Below are 18,262 nucleotides of genomic sequence, written 5' to 3'. Positions count from 1 at the left end.
AGAGAGAATGCTATCATAATTAAAAGATCTGTGGACTATAACAAACGAGAGGAGACTCACCGCTACTTCACCATCAGCTTTACAATCCCGTTTGCACTGGGGAAATGAGCAGTGAAAACTGGTTCAGATATATAACCAATAATATAATAAATACAAATAACAAGAGAAGCAAGAGTTCAAATTATCACTATAAAAACTCGTACAATGTTAAAAAAAAAAAAAAAAAAAAAAAATTATTACAATGGTATCTGAGAAATAAGTGGAAAACTTAGTTTTGATTGTCCAATAAAGCACGTTACTATTCATACAAAATTTACCAAAATTATATTTCCAAATGTGATCCCCAAAATTTCTAACTTTCCTGAAAAAAATATTTTAACTGTAAACTTTTTGATATCTGATATCTTCTCCAGTTTTCATTGTGTAAATTCAATAACTCACCAGTAAGGTACAATATATATTTTTCTGATATAAACCTTAGCAACTGATACTGACGGGTTGTTTAAAACAATGAATCAAGGCACCAAGACCAAAACATTTTCTGATAAACATGTCCTAGTAGTATTTGCTCATAATGAAGGTATATTCTGCACTATATTGTCAACCCTCCTTGCTCCTTTCTTTCCACACACAATTCAAGGTAATGTTGGCATCATTATTTAACCCTTAAACTGTCCAAATGTAGATCTACGTTTACAAGTGTAGTGCTCCGACCTTGATTTTCTCCACTGGAAAGCATGTAAAAGAGGTAGATCTATGTTCAGAGCGCTACGCGAGCAAATGTAGATCTATGTTTGGACAGTTTAAGGGTTAAAATTTGTTAACTTAACCTAAGGGCAACTGATGGCCACCAGATCAAGGTTAAGATCGCTGAAGTAGAAAAACAAGTGGCATGGTCATTTTTTTATCCTAAACTTCAACTTGTTAATGACTGATAGCTATAGTTGAAACTATTGGCAGTATGACCACTTAACTACATACTTGTTTACTTATCCCTTACTTGCTTCCATGTGAAACATGACAGACTCAAGGATGCAGAAAAAAAAAAAACTTTGGATACGATATATGCTTATCCTACTTCAAAGTATCTGTAGTAATTACTTGGCTAACAAAAGTGAGTGCAAGTTTTGTGGTCAATTAGTCCATTTTCCACATGGATACCAGTCATACAGAACTTACAGTCTTAACTGAACAGTAGTAGTTATTGTCCTCTTCATAAAAATGTAGAAATATTATTTGAATTATCTGCAAAGGATGTTTCTTCATTTTTTTTTTTTTTGCCTTATTTTTTGCCAATCCCTTAATCAACACACAGTTTAATGTCAATCAATTTAGGTGACAGCTGAGCTCAAGATATTATTATATTCACTGTGAAGCACCAAACCCAAAGGGGTCATACAGCACTTAGGAACAAGAAGTAATCAGGTCTGACCAGAGTGGGGTAGCTAAAATTCCTTGGATCATAGGCCCTTCACCAGCACCAAGGTACCTTCCTTGGAGAGAAACTGAAGAGTTTTCCATGGATAATGCTATATAAGAGTACTGTGAGAGTACAAGCAAGGCAGCATTCATGAAAGGACTCAGGTAAACTGATTAGCCAGAATTGAACCCTTGAGGTGGACAGTAAAGTACAGTGAACCCTCTAATTCAAGGACTAATAGGGAAGAGAGAATAGGTGTACACTATTGCCTTTAGTCCATAAATTCAGAATTATGAAACTAATTTTTTCATGATTGAAAGAAATAGACAAAGTTCCAAATCAGCAGACCAAGTCCAATGGTTCAGAAGACTACAGACACTAAGATTACAGCAGTCCAGTACTGAACAGTAATTTTATAGTACTGTACTTACTGTAATTTAAAATGACTTTACTTGCCTCATTTCTTCTTTCTTTCAACACACCGGCCGTATCCCACCAAGGCGGGGTGGCATAAAAAGGAAAAACGAAAGTTTCTCCTTTTACATTTAGTAATACTATATACAAGAGAAGAGGTTACTAGCCCCTTGCTCCCGGCATTTTAGTCGCCTCTTACAACACGCATGGCTTACGGAGGAAGAATTCTGTTCCACTTCCCCATGGAAATAAGAGGAAATAAACAAGAATAAGAACTAGAAAGAAAATAGAAGAAAACCCAGAGGGTGTGTATATAAATGTTTGTACATGTATGTGTAGTGTGACCTAAGTGTAAGTAGAAGTAGCAAGACGGACCTGAAAATCTTGCATGTTTATGAGACAGAAAAAAGGACGCCAGCAATCCTACCATCATGTAAAACAATTACAGTGTAAAACGAAAGCCTGTAATTGTTTTACATGATGGTAGGATTGCTGGTGTCCTTGTTTCTGTCTCATAAACATGCAAGATTTTCAGGCCCGTCTTGCTACTTCTACTTACACTTAGGTCACACTACACATACATGTACAAACATTTATATACACACCCTCTGGGTTTTCTTCTATTTTCTTTCTAGTTCTTGTTCTTGTTTATTTCCTCTTATCTCCATGGGGAAGTGGAACAGAATTTTTCCTCTGTAAGCCATGTGTGTTGTAAGAGGTGACTAAAATGCCAGGAGCAAGGGGCTAGTAACCCTTTCTCCTGTATATATTACTAAATGTAAAACGAGAAACATTCGCTTTTCCTTTTGGGCCACCCTGTCTTGGTGGGGTATGGCCGGTTTGTTGAAAGAAGAAAGAACTAGAAAGAAAATAGAAGAAAACCCACATGGGTGTGTATATATATGCTTGTACATGTATGTGTAGTGTGTCCTAAGTGTAAGTAGAAGTAGCAAGACGGACCTGAAATCTTGCATGTTCATGAGACAGAAAAAGTGACACAGCAATCATACCATCATGTAAAACAATTACAGGCTTTCGTTTTACACTCACTTGGCAGGACGGTAACACCTCCCTGGGCAATTGCTGTCTACCAACATACTACCTAGAACTTGCCTCATCATAGCAGATAAAAATTATTCTGAGTCAAAGAGGCTGTAAAGCTCTACTAATGAAACTGTAGATGACTGAGAAGACACAGATGCCTAACACCTATAATAAATTAAAGAGCAAAGTCTGAGTTCCTTAACACCATATTCCTCATACACCTATGCCACTGAGATGCCAAACTCAACCTTTATTAGTTCAAGTTCCTGCTTAACACCAAGAAGCACACTTCCTCTTGGCACCACTGCTTGCTTCAGAAGCCATCATTAACTGCACTTTACTTATTATGCTAATTAAGGTTATGCAAAACACTGTAAATCCAGGGAAAATTGGAAACTGAATGATGAATGTATGCATAAGTGAGAACTAACATTAAACTGGTGTAGGTGACTTATAGCTCAGGAAAAAAATAGCCTGTATGAGCAAAGCACTGGAATCATTGAACTTAGTGCAATTCTAAAGCAACTGGACACTATCTCTACAGATAAATTCCAAAATTATAGACTTTTTCCATTTGACCAATAATTTCAACGTTTGCCCCCACCATTTTTTTTTTTTTTTGGCTGATAATTTCTGAAATCCGTTAAATGAGGATCCATTAATTAGAGCTTTTATTGTGGTGAGAGACAGACATATGAAAAAATACATAAGAGGAATACAGAACTTAGGAATAAGTTGAATTACTGGTAATCATGTAGCAAACAAGATCTTTGTAATACAGAACCCAGTTTTTAAAGAAAACAAAAGTGCAGAGGAAGGTTACACAAATAACCCATACATTGGAGAAAGAAACTTAAGACGATGTTTCGGTCTGGCTTGGACCATTTCTTTCTCCTATGTGTGGGTTATTTGTGTATCGTTCCATTCACGGTATTGCGCCTTTTTGTTCTTTACAAAGGAAGGTTGCTTTGAAATGCATTTTTAACTGTAGATAGAAAGTTGTAAAAATCAAATTGTTTCCCAAGTCCTCTGTTTGTCATTGTGGATGTTTGTCTCTCAGGGCATTCCTAAGTTTGGATCTCTTTGCACTATAAGTACGGCATTTCATATAACTAGTGTAGTGGTAACTTACCGCTGCTTCACTGTCATCTCTAGATTCTGGTGTGTACTGAGGAAATGAGGAGAGAAAAAGTAGTTTAGAAAAAACTACTGAAGTAGGAACTTCAGCTAAAAATTTGTGACAGAAGTATACAGTACTCAAGTCTACATTATAGACATGTATTTCAAAGATTAGAATCTAATTTAGTAAAACTAAAAGGAAGCTTAAAAAAATTAAATGTGCGTGTTAAAAGAAAATTTGCAAATGCACAGGTAAAGATTTGCAATATAAAACGATCCATTTATCCATCAACACATTTCGCCCAAGGGAATAATGGAGGATCCACATCATTCAGTAAAAATTTAAATAGGGTTACTTTAATTAAAGAATCTAAATGATGTAGCAAGAATTCACTTTTCACTAAATGCAAGTTGAGAACAAATGGATTTTTTTTTTAATTTATAGAAGTAAATGTGAGTAGATTATGGTTAATATATGGATACTCTATGACAGAATTTCCTTATGGTTATTATATATTAGCTACTCTATTATGTCATACCATGGAAGAATGTACAAATTGTACATTATTACTGTATTAGTATATCTAAGAAGAAGCACTAAAGCTGCAGGGGTCATAAAGAATGACCAGATTTGAAGAAGTTCAACTGTATCTACAACACTCAATATTTTGACATTAAAGAAGTGTGAGCTCTTTCCTCAGCAGCCCCTGTGCAGCTGTCCCAGTGTCACTTAGAATTACTATTTACACCCAAATACACACACCATAAAATTATGAAGCACTAAACCAGTGGGGATCATTCAGTGCAATGAGTAATGAAGGCTTACTCCCTGGTTCACTAAAGGCAGCCTGGGCTCTGTTGAGCCAAGCTGTGGGAACTTCAGCTCCAAAACACAAATAAAACTGAACAACTTAAATGGCAAAACATCAAGTGAAGAACCAGAACCTCAATTTATGCACGTTTCACTTAGTTTCCTTGAGTATAACAAAGTATGGGCACAGTGAGGGTTATATAGAACAGCCAATAGTGTACTACTAGAATATAACATGGGTTAAACAAGTTTTCAAAACTTGACCAGCAAGTGGCTTTGACAGCATTAAGAATCCTAAACGTTAATTCATATTTTCACAAACGACAATAAACAAAATATTCAGCCAAGTACTTTCGGAGCAATCTCGGGTAATACGTTTGATGGTCTTTGCCGTTTAGTTTGTCTCTACTTAAAATCTGTTGCTACAAAAACAGTAACTGAATGCAGGATGTGTGCACTGGTGCATCAATAGATAAGTCTGTGTATTGAAGCACACTAAGCAGGCTTTTTAAACAAAAAATAAATGCAAAATTCTGAAACAGAATAGGTTAAAAATGTCAATAGGGACTTTAGAGAACAAACGTTGTTAGTCATAGGAAAGGTGCTGTAAAAAAAACTCTTTTTGAATGGTAAACTTACCACTACGGCAGCTTCATCTACAGAATCTCGTCTATACTGGGGAAAAATAAGCGAACATTTCATCAAGAAAACACTTTTTGAGGTTAAAAATTACTTAATAAATAAATTTAAATCAAATACTTTTAAAATATTTTTTTACAGATACTGTCAATGACCTCGGAGAACATAAAAGATGTGGAAGCAATTAGGAGAATGTAATAATGGCAGAAACCTTTAAAAACAAATAATCCTGTATTAAGAATATTCTACTTGGTTTCATAAATTTGCCAGACAAAACATGGTTCACAAAAAGAAACTGGGAGAAATCCACAGAACCTGGGAAAAAATAATATCCTTACTAAGACTAATAATATACTAAATTTTTTCTTATAAGTAATGTTCCATAGCTTCTACAAAATTAACAAACACAGGAATCGCACACTAAACGTACACCCCTTTGAGATTCCTCACATTCTCCTGAACCTCCACAGAAACTATGGATGTGACAGGGCCTAAAAAAATAACTGCAATTAACTTGATGAATTTAGGCAAAGACTTATTGTATATCCCCTAAAAGAATTTTTAATGCAACTCCTTAAACTGCAATTATACCTTTATGCCCAAGAAATAAACTACTCCATGATCTTTATTTTTATAAAATTTAAATATATCTTCAACCATTATTACATCACTGCTAAGTTGCTTTTTTAATTCTCTTTAACCCTTAAACAGTCCAAATGTAGATCTACATTCGCTCGCGTAGCACTCCGAACATAGATCTACATTCGATTTTACATGCTTTATGTAAAAAAAAAAGTAGATATACGTTAGGAGCGCTACGTGAGTGAACGTAGATCTACGTTTGGACAGTTTCAGGGTTAAAAAAAATATCAATATAACAAATTTTTATTTGATCTTTTGCTAAATACTAAATTTTCACTAAATATACATTACAATATTATGTAATTCTATATTTTAATATGCCCTGCATTTATATACATGAGCAAATTTATTTTTTATACTGCATTAGGCCTAGTTTAAGATTGCCTGACATTCTAAGTATAATTATGGGCTTTTCCTTGTATGACAAATGCACTCATGAATGAGGCCTAGTCAAAATTCTCTAGTAACCAACAGAAATATTCTTTCAACGCACCAGCAATATCCCACCAAGGACCAACAGAAATATCTTAAAAAAAAAAAAAAAAAAAAAAAAAAAAAAAAAAAAAAAAAAAAAAAAAAAAAAAAAAATCAATCAATCAATCATGGCAATGCAGGTTGTTAATGGAGCTTAATATCAACATAAGCACAAGACACAAATGCTGTATTAGGGCACTTAAAGATGTTTTGCCTGCCAGGGGATTTATCAGTCGCACGAACTGGACTGATGAAGCTCTCGGGGGACAAAACTTTTTAATAAATGTCCCAAGATGCATCAGTGTGTTATATGTGAAGATGCAGTTAAAACCAGGTAATAACGAAGTATTTCTTGCTCTAGCACCTGCTTCCTGTGTGGCAGTTTGGATCAAACTGCATGTATTAGTGCTATTTCATGCCCCTGTATATTATGTGTAAACTTTGCACTTTGCCTTTTATAAAAATCCAATTGCCTTTTCTTAAACTTTCTTCTTTATACGCCATGTCAACATACATAACCATTATCAGAAGAAATAAGTATAAAATAAATAATTAGAAATCCAAAAAGCACCAGTGAAAAAATTAGGAGATGTACAAGAGCACTTTCATACATTTACACAACTTTCTCACACATACAAGTGTGTTCAGCTATTTTCTTGTTTTCTTTCCTCACTAATATTTTTCATATATAGCCATACACTGGAATTGGTTCAGCTCCTTGAACACGTGCATGTTCAAGCAGCTGAACCAATTCCAGCATTTAAATTATTTAAGCACATCACCACCACCCCATTTCCCCAGTCACACAATAAAAAATGGAAGAGCATTGAATGAAACAAAGGAATAAAATATTTAGGAAAATAACACTTTCCGTGTATTCAAGATACAGTACTTTTTTCCTTATGCACACATTCATGCAAGCATTTGTCTGTGTATTGCTAAAGACCACTGTGAGGTATGAATATTGTCATAATAAACACTGAAGGAATTACAATAAAATGCAGTGGTATATAAGGTATAATTCAGGGAGTGGAAGAAAGGTTGCTAAAAAATATTTTCATTTAGTAAGGCTGGAGCAAGATAGACTGGCCAAGAGGATGTACAAAGCTGGGTTGAACTGATGGTGTAGAGGATAAACCATTTAGGATGGGTTGAACTGATGGTGTAGAGGATAAACCATTTAGGATGGGTTGAACTGATGGTGTAGAGGATATCCCATTAAGGATGGGTTGGACTAAAGGTGTAGAGAATATCCCACTAAGGATGGGTTGGACTGATGTTGTAGAGGATATCCCATTAAAGGTGGGTTAGACTGACAGTATAGAGGATATTCCATTAAGGATGGATTGGACTAAGGGTGTAGAGGATATCCTACTAAGGACTGGAAGGAGGTTTTGACAAAAAGAGGCTTAAGCATCCAGTAGACATGCGCGAGTATTAACAGTGGAACGAGCAGGGACAACTGATTTTTGGAATTTGATGTACTGTTGAAGTGTGAGCACAGTATTAGCTATCTATGAAAGGACTCAGAGGAGGTGCTTATGAGCCCTGGAGGAGAAGGATGCAATGAAGGATGGGTGGTGTGTTCAGTAAATCATCTGAATTATGTAGTTCATGCACTTCTGGAAAAAACAGCTATGGCGTGAATGATGAAGAATGTATGTCCTTTGCATTGCCCTGCCTTGGCGAGAAGCAGCCTATGTGTTAAAAAATATACTTTCATGCATTACAAAATAATAATTAAATACCACTACAGCATAACATAATGGTCACTAAATATTCAAGAAAATATGATTGGAGAAATAAAAAAGTAAAATTTGTGCATATCAAAATTGTTTAAAGTACAGTACAACAAATAAAAATTAGGCTTAATTCAAGAAATAATGGCAGTGAAGGCTGCATTGGCATCTACACTGGTACATACACTACAGTACTTACGTTTTCCTCTCTGCGTCTTAAATCTGATTGTACTTCCTCAAGTTCTTCCTGCCCTTCGTCCGGTTTCATTTTCCAACCATCTCGAAGCATTTTTAACCCAAATATGGCAAAAAGTGCAGTTGAAGCATAGAATGTGTATGTGCGAGGAATCCACGTGATGACGTAACCAAACAATGCTGGCAAAATATCGAGACAAAGCAAACACTTAACAATTTACTTGTTAATAAAAAACTATAAAACAATACATACACAGTTGTACTAAAGGGAATCATAACATCATGTTTACACAGTATTTCATTTTGATATTCAACAAGTTTCTTCATAATGACTCTAAAGAACAAAAAAGCACAATACCATGACTGGAACAATACACAAATAACCTGCACAAAGGAGAAAAACTTAAGATGACATTTCAGTCCAACTTGGACATTAACTAGTTACACACTGACTGGTTAATGGTCCAAGTTGGATTGAAATGTCGTCATAAGTTTCTTTCTCCTATGTGTAGGTTATTTGTGTAATGACTCTCCTTGCTGAGGCAGTGACTGAATAGGATTACATAGTTTTTTATATATATTTTTCAACGAACTGGCCATAAAAGACTTAAAAAAAAATGAAAGGTTTTCTTTTTAAATTTAGTACTCTATACAGGCATTTCAGTCACCTCTTATAACACGCATGGCTTACAGAGGAAGAATTCTTTTATTTATAATAGTATACCAATACCTAATTAATCAACAATTCATTATATGGCATAAAAAATATGAATTGTGCTGCATAGCATCTAAAATGTACTGCATAATATACTTTGATTTCTCAACAGCAAAATGTTCTTGTAGCATAAGGATATTTATTTTTTCATACACCGGCCATCTCCCACCGAGGCAGGGTGACCCACAAAAGAAACAATTTCACCATTATTCAACACTTTCAGCATTATCTGAAAATCTTATATAATAAATTCATATTCTTCAATCTGCCAAAAATGGATGTGCTAATTCTTGAGAACTTACATGATAAGATATGCATGAAGGCCAATGCAAACATAGCTCCTGCAAATACAGTCACTCTGGGGTGATTCATAGCCATTATAGCTGCAATAAAGAATGTTTTGTCCCCTAATTCTGTCACTACAATCATACTGAGTGATGACACAAAGGCGCTCATGAAGCTGATATCTGCTATTTCTTTGCCTTGCCCATCATGTGAAGAGTTGGAAAACTTTTCTCCGTTGCCATTAACAAGAACTGCTCCAAGGCCAGTATCATCCTAGTGGATAAACAAATTCTATTATTATGGTATGTCATAGTTTACTAATACACAGGCCATATGACATCAGTGCAGGCACTATACTTCTTATCTTCACAATTCAAGTCCACTTTACTAGTCTTCCAGAATACTGTACTATTATTATTCTAGTGATTAAACAAATTAAAACTCTTGCCAAATTTAATGGATATTAATTTAAAATTAAGTGTATCACTGTATACTGATCTGAAATTCCAGTTTCTATGAAAATTTAGGAGTGATTAGTTTTTCTAATCAAACTTAAATTCATTATTATTTAGGATCCTTGTTACATATTGGATATTTTCATGTTTCTCACCTCAAAATCTGGCTGTTCCTTCTTCATAATTGGGTCTACATCAATTGGCTGAAAATCCGCCAAAACCACACCCAGAAGCAGGAGGGTAACACCCACCACCACCCGCACAATTAGAGACATTCTAGTGGTTATCCTGTAACAATAAACACAATAACTATATATTCACCTTAGTCTCCATCTACTCTCTCTCTTTCTCTCTCTCTCTTGGGGCCTGTGTATTCTGAGTTAACAAACACAGAAAAATGCAATATTAAATAACAAACATATAAACCTCAAGGTATGGAAGCAAAGTACTTTTAACATAAATTGCAGAGAATTATCCACTTTAACCATTGTTGAAAATATACAGTTCTCCCCACTGCATGCAGTTAGGCATCTTGTATATACCTCCTCCTCTACAGCTCGAGCACTAATAACAGCATAAACCAATCTAAGACTGAAGAACAGTAGTTCCTAATTACTCTTTTTTTTGGTGAAACTTAAACACTGTGTTATACATTTTCATAAACTTTAATGCATAATGTCCAAAAACTTGCATCCACATGCGAGTTTTTCCAAATACGAGCAGTCGATGGGTTGATTTTTTTGCTTCCATATGCGAGCAAAATTTCCATGAGCGAGCAGACCTCAAGGCAGGTTCCTTGACGCTGGTGAGGGGCTCTTGCTCTTGATCTAAGGAATTGTATCTCATTTGTTTGTTTGACTATCTTATTGAAACTTGGGCAATGTATGATGGAAAGATGTTTCTTAATGTACACTAAAAGTGAAGGAAATCTAAGCATAAATAATGGAGTTCACTTCTCAGCAATTAGTCACCCCTTAGCGGTATTTTTGTATGGGTTTTACGAATGTATTCTCGTGTTTTTGGTCTCATTTGATAGAATGGAAGACATGATTTTGATTGCTTTCACGACAAAAAGTACCTTGAAATTGAGCTCAACGAGGGAGAAATGCTTGTTTGCTTCACTATGTTCAAGAGCAAAGAAATGACATCGCCGTCCATTCCAATATGCAGTCGTGAATGGGTTGACATTTATACAATTATTGCAATAAGCCATAACAGTAAATCTTATATTTTCTGTCTGAATAAAAATTACAAATTATTTATATTTTAATAATAATAATAATAATAATAATAGTAATAGTAATAATAATAATAATAGGTTGGTAGACAGCAACCACCCAGGGAAGTACTACCGTCCTGCCAGATGACTGTGAAACAGAAACCTGTAACTGTTTTGCATGATGGTAGGATTGCTGGTTTCTTTTTCTGTCTCATAAACACGCTAGATAACAGGGATATCTTGCTACTCCTACTTACACTTTGGTCACACTTCACAGACACGCACATGCATATATATATACATACAGAGTATAGGCTAGGTGGCCAAAGACTGCAAACCTCACTCAAGGAGAAAGATCTTGGGGTGAGTATAACACCGAGCATGTCTCCGGAAGCACACATCAATCAGATAACTGCTGCAGCATATGGGCGCCTGGCAAACCTGAGAACAGCATTCCGATACCTTAGTAAGGAATCATTCAAGACACTGTACACCGTGTATGTCAGGCCCATACTGGAGTATGCAGCACCTGTTTGGAACCCGCACTTGATAAAGCACGTCAAGAAACTAGAGAAAGTACAAAGGTTTGCGACAAGGTTAGTTCCAGAGCTAAGGGGAATGTCCTATGAGGAAAGATTAAGGGAAATCGGCCTGACCACACTGGAGGACAGGAGGGTCAGGGGAGACATGATAACGACATATAAAATACTGCGTGGAATAGACAAGGTGGACAAAGACAGGATGTTCCAGGGAGGGGACACAGAAACAAGAGGCCACAATTGGAAGTTGAAGACACAAATGAGTCAGAGAGATAGTAGGAAGTATTTCTTCAGTCATAGAGTTGTAAGGCAGTGGAATAGCCTAGAAAATGACGTAGTGGAGGCAGGAACCATACACAGTTTTAAGACGAGGTTTGATAAAGCTCATGGAGCGGGGAGAGAGAGGGCCTAGTAGCAACCGGTGAAGAGGCGGGGCCAGGAGCTAGGACTCGACCCCTGCAACCACAAATAGGTGAGTACAAATAGGTGAGTACATCTAGGTTTTTCTCCTTTTTCTAAATAGCTCTTGTTCCTCTTTATTTCTTCTATTGTCCATGGGGAAGTGGAAAAGAATCTTTCCTCCGTAAGCCATGCGTGTCGTATGAGGCGACTAAAATGCCGGGAGCAATGGGCTAGTAACCCCTTCTCCTGTAGACATTTACTAAAAAAGAGAAGAAGAAAAACTTTATAAAACTGGGATGCTTAAATGTGCGTGGATGTAGTGCGGATGACAAGAAACAGATGATTGCTGATGTTATGAATGAAAAGAAGTTGGATGTCCTGGCCCTAAGCGAAACAAAGCTGAAGGGGGTAGGAGAGTTTCAGTGGGGGGAAATAAATGGGATTAAATCTCGAGTATCTGAGAGAGTTAGAGCAAAGGAAGGGGTAGCAGTAATGTTAAATGATCAGTTATGGAAGGAGAAAAGAGAATATGAATGTGTAAATTCAAGAATCATGTGGATTAAAGTAAAGGTTGGATGCGAGAAGTGGGTCATAATAAGCGTGTATGCACCTGGAGAAGAGAGGAATGCAGAGGAGAGAGAGAGATTTTGGGAGATGTTAAGTGAATGTATAGGAGCCTTTGAACCAACTGAGAGAGTAATTGTGGTAGGGGACCTGAATGCTAAAGTAGGAGAAACTTTTAGAGAGGGTGTGGTAGGTAAGTTTGGGGTGCCAGGTGTAAATGATAATGGGAGCCCTTTGATTGAACTTTGTATAGAAAGGGGTTTAGTTATAGGTAATACATATTTTAAGAAAAAGAGGATAAATAAGTATACAAGATAATTGTAGGGCAAAATGACAGTAGTTTGTTGGATTATGTATTGGTAGATAAAAGACTGTTGAGTAGACTTCAGGATGTACATGTTTATAGAGGGGCCACAGATATATCAGATCACTTTCTAGTTGTAGCTACACTGAGAGTAAAAGGTAGATGGGATACAAGGAGAATAGAAGCATCAGGGAAGAGAGAGGTGAAGGTTTATAAACTAAAAGAGGAGGGAGTTAGGGTAAGATATAAACAGCTATTGGAGGATAGATGGGCTAATGAGAGCATAGGCAATGGGGTCGAAGAGGTATGGGGTAGGTTTAAAAATGTAGTGTTAGAGTGTTCAGCAGAAGTTTGTGGTTACAGGAAAGTGGGTGCGGGAGGGAAGAGGAGCGATTGGTGGAATGATGATGTAAAGAGAGTAGTAAGGGAGAAAAAGTTAGCATATGAGAAGTTTTTACAAAGTAGAAGTGATGCAAGGAGGGAAGAGTATATGGAGAAAAAGAGAGAGGTTAAGAGAGTGGTGAAGCAATGTAAAAAGAGAGCAAATGAGAGAGTGGGTGAGATGTTATCAACAAATTTTGTTGAAAATAAGAAAAAGTTTTGGAGTGAGATTAACAAGTTAAGAAAGCCTAGAGAACAAATGGATTTGTCAGTTAAAAATAGGAGAGGAGAGTTATTAAATGGAGAGTTAGAGGTATTGGGAAGATGGAGGGAATATTTTGAGGAATTGTTAAATGTTGATGAAGATAGGGAAGCTGTGATTTTGTGTATAGGGCAAGGAGGAATAACATCTTGTAGGAGTGAGGAAGAGCCAATTGTGAGTGTGGGGGAAGTTCGTGAGGCAGTAGGTAAAATGAAAGGGGGTAAGGCAGCTGGGATTGATGGGATAAAGATAGAAATGTTAAAAGCAGGTGGGGATATAGTTTTGGAGTGGTTGGTGCAATTATTTAATAAATGTATGGAAGAGGGTAAGGTACCTAGGGATTGGCAGAGACCATGCATAGTTCCTTTGTATAAAGGCAAAGGGGATAAAAGAGAGTGCAAAAATTATAGGGGGATAAGTCTGCTGAGTATACCTGGTAAAGTGTATTGTAGAGTTATTATTGAAAGAATTAAGAGTAAGACGGAGAATAGGATAGCAGATGAACAAGGAGGCTTTAGGAAAGGTAGGGGTGTGTGGACCAGGTGTTTACAGTGAAACATATAAGTGAACAGTATTCAGATAAGGCTAAAGAGGTCTTTGTGGCATTTATGGATTTGGAAAAGGCGTATGACAGGGTGGATAGGGGGGCAATGTGGCAGATGTTGCAAGTGTATGGTGTAGGAGGTAGGTTACTGAAAGCAGTGAAGAGTTTTTACGAGGATAGTGAGGCTCAAGTTAGAGTATGTAGGAAAGAGGGAAATTATTTCCCAGTAAAAGTAGGCCTTAGACAAGGATGTGTGATGTCATCGTGGTTGTTTAATATATGTATTTATAGATGGGGTTGTAAGAGAAGTAAATGCGAGGGTCTTGACGAGAGGCGTGGAGTTAAAAGATAAAGAATCACACACAAAGTGGGAGTTGTCACAGCTGCTCTTTGCTGATGACACTGTGCTCTTGGGAGATTCTGAAGAGAAGTTACAAAGATTGGTGGATGAATTTGGTAGGGTGTGCAAAAGAAGAAAATTAAAGGTGAATACAGGAAAGAGTAAGGTTATGAGGATAACAAAAAGATTAGGTGATGAAAGATTGGATATCAGATTGGAGGGAGAGAGTATGGAGGAGGTGAATGTATTCAGATATTTGGGAGTGGACGTGTCAGCGGATGGGTCTATGAAAGATGAGGTGAATCATAGAATTGATGAGGGAAAAAGAGTGAGTGGTGCACTTAGGAGTCTGTGGAGACAAAGAACTTTGTCCTTGGAGGCAAAGAGGGGAATGTATGAGAGTATAGTTTTACCAACGCTCTTATATGGGTGTGAAGCATGGGTGATGAATGTTGCAGCGAGGAGAAGGCTGGAGGCAGTGGAGATGTCATGTCTGAGGGCAATGTGTGGTGTGAATATAATGCAGAGAATTCATAGTTTGGAAGTTAGGAGGAGGTGCGGGATTACCAAAACTGTTGTCCAGAGGGCTGAGGAAGGGTTGTTGAGGTGGTTCGGACATGTAGAGAGAATGGAGCGAAACAGAATGACTTCAAGAGTGTATCAGTCTGTAGTGGAAGGAAGGCGGGGTAGGGGTCGGCCTAGGAAAGGTTGGAGAGAGGGGGTAAAGGAGGTTTTGTGTGCAAGGGGCTTGGACTTCCAGCAGGTATGCATGAGCGTGTTTGATAGGAGTGAATGGAGACAAATGGTTTTTAATACTTGACGTGCTGTTGGAGTGTGAGCAAAGTAACATTTATGAAGGGGTTCAGGGAAACCGGCAGGCCGGACTTGAGTCCTGGAGATGGGAAGTACAGTGCCTGCACTCTGAAGGAGGGGTGTTAATGTTGCAGTTTAAAAACTGTAGTGTAAAGCACCCTTCTGGCAAGACAGTGATGGAGTGAATGATGGTGAAAGTTTTTCTTTTTCGGGCCACCCTGCCTTGGTGGGAATCGGCCAGTGTGATAATAAAAAAAAATAATATGTATAATAATAGTATAATAATGTAATACAATAATAATATGTATAATAATAATATATATATAATAATATATAATACAGTGGACCCTCGACTAACGCTATTAATCCGTTCCTGAGAGCTCATCGTTAGTCAAGTTAATTTTCCCCATAAGAAATAATGGAAATCAAATTAATCCATGCAAGACACCCAAAAGCATTGAAAAAAAAAATTTTAACACATGAAATATTAATTTTAATACACACAAACTGAAGAAGACATGCACAGTTACATGACACTTACCTTTATTGAAGATCTGGTGATGATTGATGGGATGGGAAGAGGGGAGTGTGTTGATGGTCTTAGTGTTTAGAAGGGGAATCCCCTTCCATTAGGACTTGAGGTGGCAAGTCCTTTTTCGGGGTTACTTCCCTTCTTCTTTTAATGCCACTAGGACCAGCTTGAGTCACTGGACCTCTGTCGCACAACATATCTGCCCATAGAGGCCTGTACCTCCCGTTCCTTTATGACATTACTAAAGTGTTTCACAACATTGTCAGTGTCACCATTAAACACTTGTTCAGGTTTCAGTCCTTCACTGTCTATGTACTCCTTGAATTCCTGCACATATTTTTCAGCTGCTTTTGGGTCCAAACTGGCAGCCTCACCATGCCTTATCACACTATGTATGCCACTACGATTCTTAAATCTCTCAAACCAACCTTTGCTGGCCTTAAATTCACTCACATCACCACTAGTTGCTGGCATTTTTCTAATTAAATCGTCATGCAACTTCCTAGCCTTTTCACATATGATCGCTTGAGAGATGCTATCTGTTTTTCGTTTATCCATACCAATAACAGTCTCTCAACATCTTCTATCACTTGCGATCTCAGTTTCGAAAACATAGTTGCACCTTTGGCAAGAACAGCTTCCTTGATTGCCATTTTCTTGGCCACAATAGTAGCGATGGTTGATTGGGGTTTTGTGTACAGCCTGGCCAGCTTGGAGACATGCACTCCACTTTCATACTTAGCAATGATCTCTTTCTTCATATCCATAGTAATTCTCACCCTTTTTGCTGTAGGGTTGGCACTAGAAGCTTTCTTGGGGCCCATGGTGACTTATTTTGCAGGTGCAATCACTAAAAAGTGTATGATAATATGAAATGTTAGATTGTATGCTTGGAAGCGACCGCGGTGGCTGGCTGGCTTGTAAACACTGGCCAGAAGTGGACACGTCTCAGACGGAACGAATAGTGTTGGTCAAGTTTTTTAGCGCTAATCGAGGCAAAATTTTTGCGATAAAATGTATCGCTAGTCAGATTTATCGTTAATCGATGCCATCGCTGGTCGAGGGTCCACTGTAATATATAATATATAATAATATATAATATAAAATAATATATAAAATATATATAATATATATATAATAATAATAAAAAAGTGGGAGAGGCACTGTCAAGAAATTTTAATGAAAATAAGAAAAAATTTTGGAGTGAGTTAAACAAGTTAAGAAAGCCTAGGAAAAGTATGCATTTGTCAGTTAAAAACAGAGTAGGGGAGTTAGTAGATGGGGAGAGGGAGGTATTAGGTAGATGGCGAGAATATTTTGAGGAACTTTTAAATGTTGAGGAAGAAAGGGAGGCGGTAATTTCATGCACTGGTAAGGGAGGTATACCATCTTTTAGGAGTGAAGAAGAGCAGAATGTAAGTGTGGTGGAGGTACGTAGAATGAAAGGGGGTAAAGCAGCTGGAACTGATGGGATCATGACAGAAATGTTAAAAGCCGGGGGGGATATAGTGTTGTAGTGGTTGGTATTTTGTTTAATAAATGTATGAAAGAGAGGAAGGTACCTAGGGATTGGCAGAGAGCATGTATAGTCCCTTTATATAAAGGGAAAGGGGACAAAAGAGATTGTAAAAATTATAGAGGAATAAGTTTACCGAGTATACCAGGAAAAGTATACAGTAGGGTTATAATTGAAAGAATTAGAGGTAAGACAGAATGTAGAATTGCGGATGAGCAAGGAGGCTTCAGAGTGGGTAGGGGATGTGTAGATCAAGTGTTTACATTGAAGCATATATGTGAACAGTATTTAGATAAAGGTAGGGAAGTTTTTATTGCATTTATGGATTTAGAAAAGGCATATGATAGAGTGGATAGAGGAGCAATGTGGCAGATGTTGCAAGTATATGGAATAGGTGGTAAGTTACTAAATGCTGTAAAGAACTTTTATGAGGATAGTGAGGCTCAGGTTAGGGTATGTAGAAGAGAGGGAGAATACTTCCCGGTAAAAGTAGGTCTTAGACAGGGATGTGTAATGTCACAATGGTTGTTTAATATATTTATAGATGGGGTTGTAAAAGAAGTAAATGCTAGGGTGTTCGGGAGAAGGGTGGGATTAAATTATGGGGAATCAAATTCAAAATGGGAATTAACACAGTTACTTTTTGCTGATGATACTGTGCTTATGGGAGATTCTAAAGAAAAATTGCAAAGGTTAATGGATGAGTTTGAGAATGTGTGTAAAGGTAGAAAGTTGAAAGTGAACATAGAAAAGAGTAAGGTGATGAGGGTATCAAATGATTTAGATAATGAAAAAATGGATATCAAATTGGGGAGGAGGAGTATGGAAGAAGTGAATGTTTTCAGATACTTGGGAGTTGAAGTGTCGGCGGATGGATTTATGAAGGATGAGGTT

At 37.1% G+C, this 18,262-nt stretch overlaps 1 protein-coding gene across 15 annotated transcripts in view; it reads right to left on the bottom strand.

Annotated features, from left to right (window-relative positions):
- The window catches only part of LOC128694131 (putative divalent cation/proton antiporter TMEM165), a 70,036-nt gene that overhangs the window by 41,762 nt on the left and 10,012 nt on the right, over window positions 1-18,262 (bottom strand). For 7 of the 15 annotated variants that reach the window (XR_011393122.1, XM_070093694.1, XM_070093695.1 and 4 more), the window contains exons 2-7: window positions 10,108-10,240; window positions 9,515-9,770; window positions 8,502-8,677; window positions 5,448-5,483; window positions 4,011-4,046; window positions 61-96 (exon numbers count right to left, since the gene is read on the bottom strand). Coding sequence is in view for 14 of the 15 variants with exons in the window: in XM_070093694.1 (XP_069949795.1) it covers window positions 61-96; window positions 4,011-4,046; window positions 5,448-5,483; window positions 8,502-8,677; window positions 9,515-9,770; window positions 10,108-10,227 (660 nt within the window). In the remaining variant the exon portion in view is untranslated. The remainder of the gene's footprint in view (window positions 1-60; window positions 97-4,010; window positions 4,047-5,447; window positions 5,484-8,501; window positions 8,678-9,514; window positions 9,771-10,107; window positions 10,241-18,262) is intronic. The other 8 variants (XM_070093698.1, XM_070093700.1, XM_070093699.1 and 5 more) reach the window with 4 other exon arrangements.

Source organism: Cherax quadricarinatus, chromosome 43, assembly GCF_038502225.1.
Source record: "Cherax quadricarinatus isolate ZL_2023a chromosome 43, ASM3850222v1, whole genome shotgun sequence".
Lineage (NCBI taxonomy): Eukaryota > Metazoa > Arthropoda > Malacostraca > Decapoda > Parastacidae > Cherax > Cherax quadricarinatus.
The sequence above is the reverse complement of the archived record's forward strand: the minus strand, read 5'-3'. Positions and strand labels throughout refer to the sequence as shown.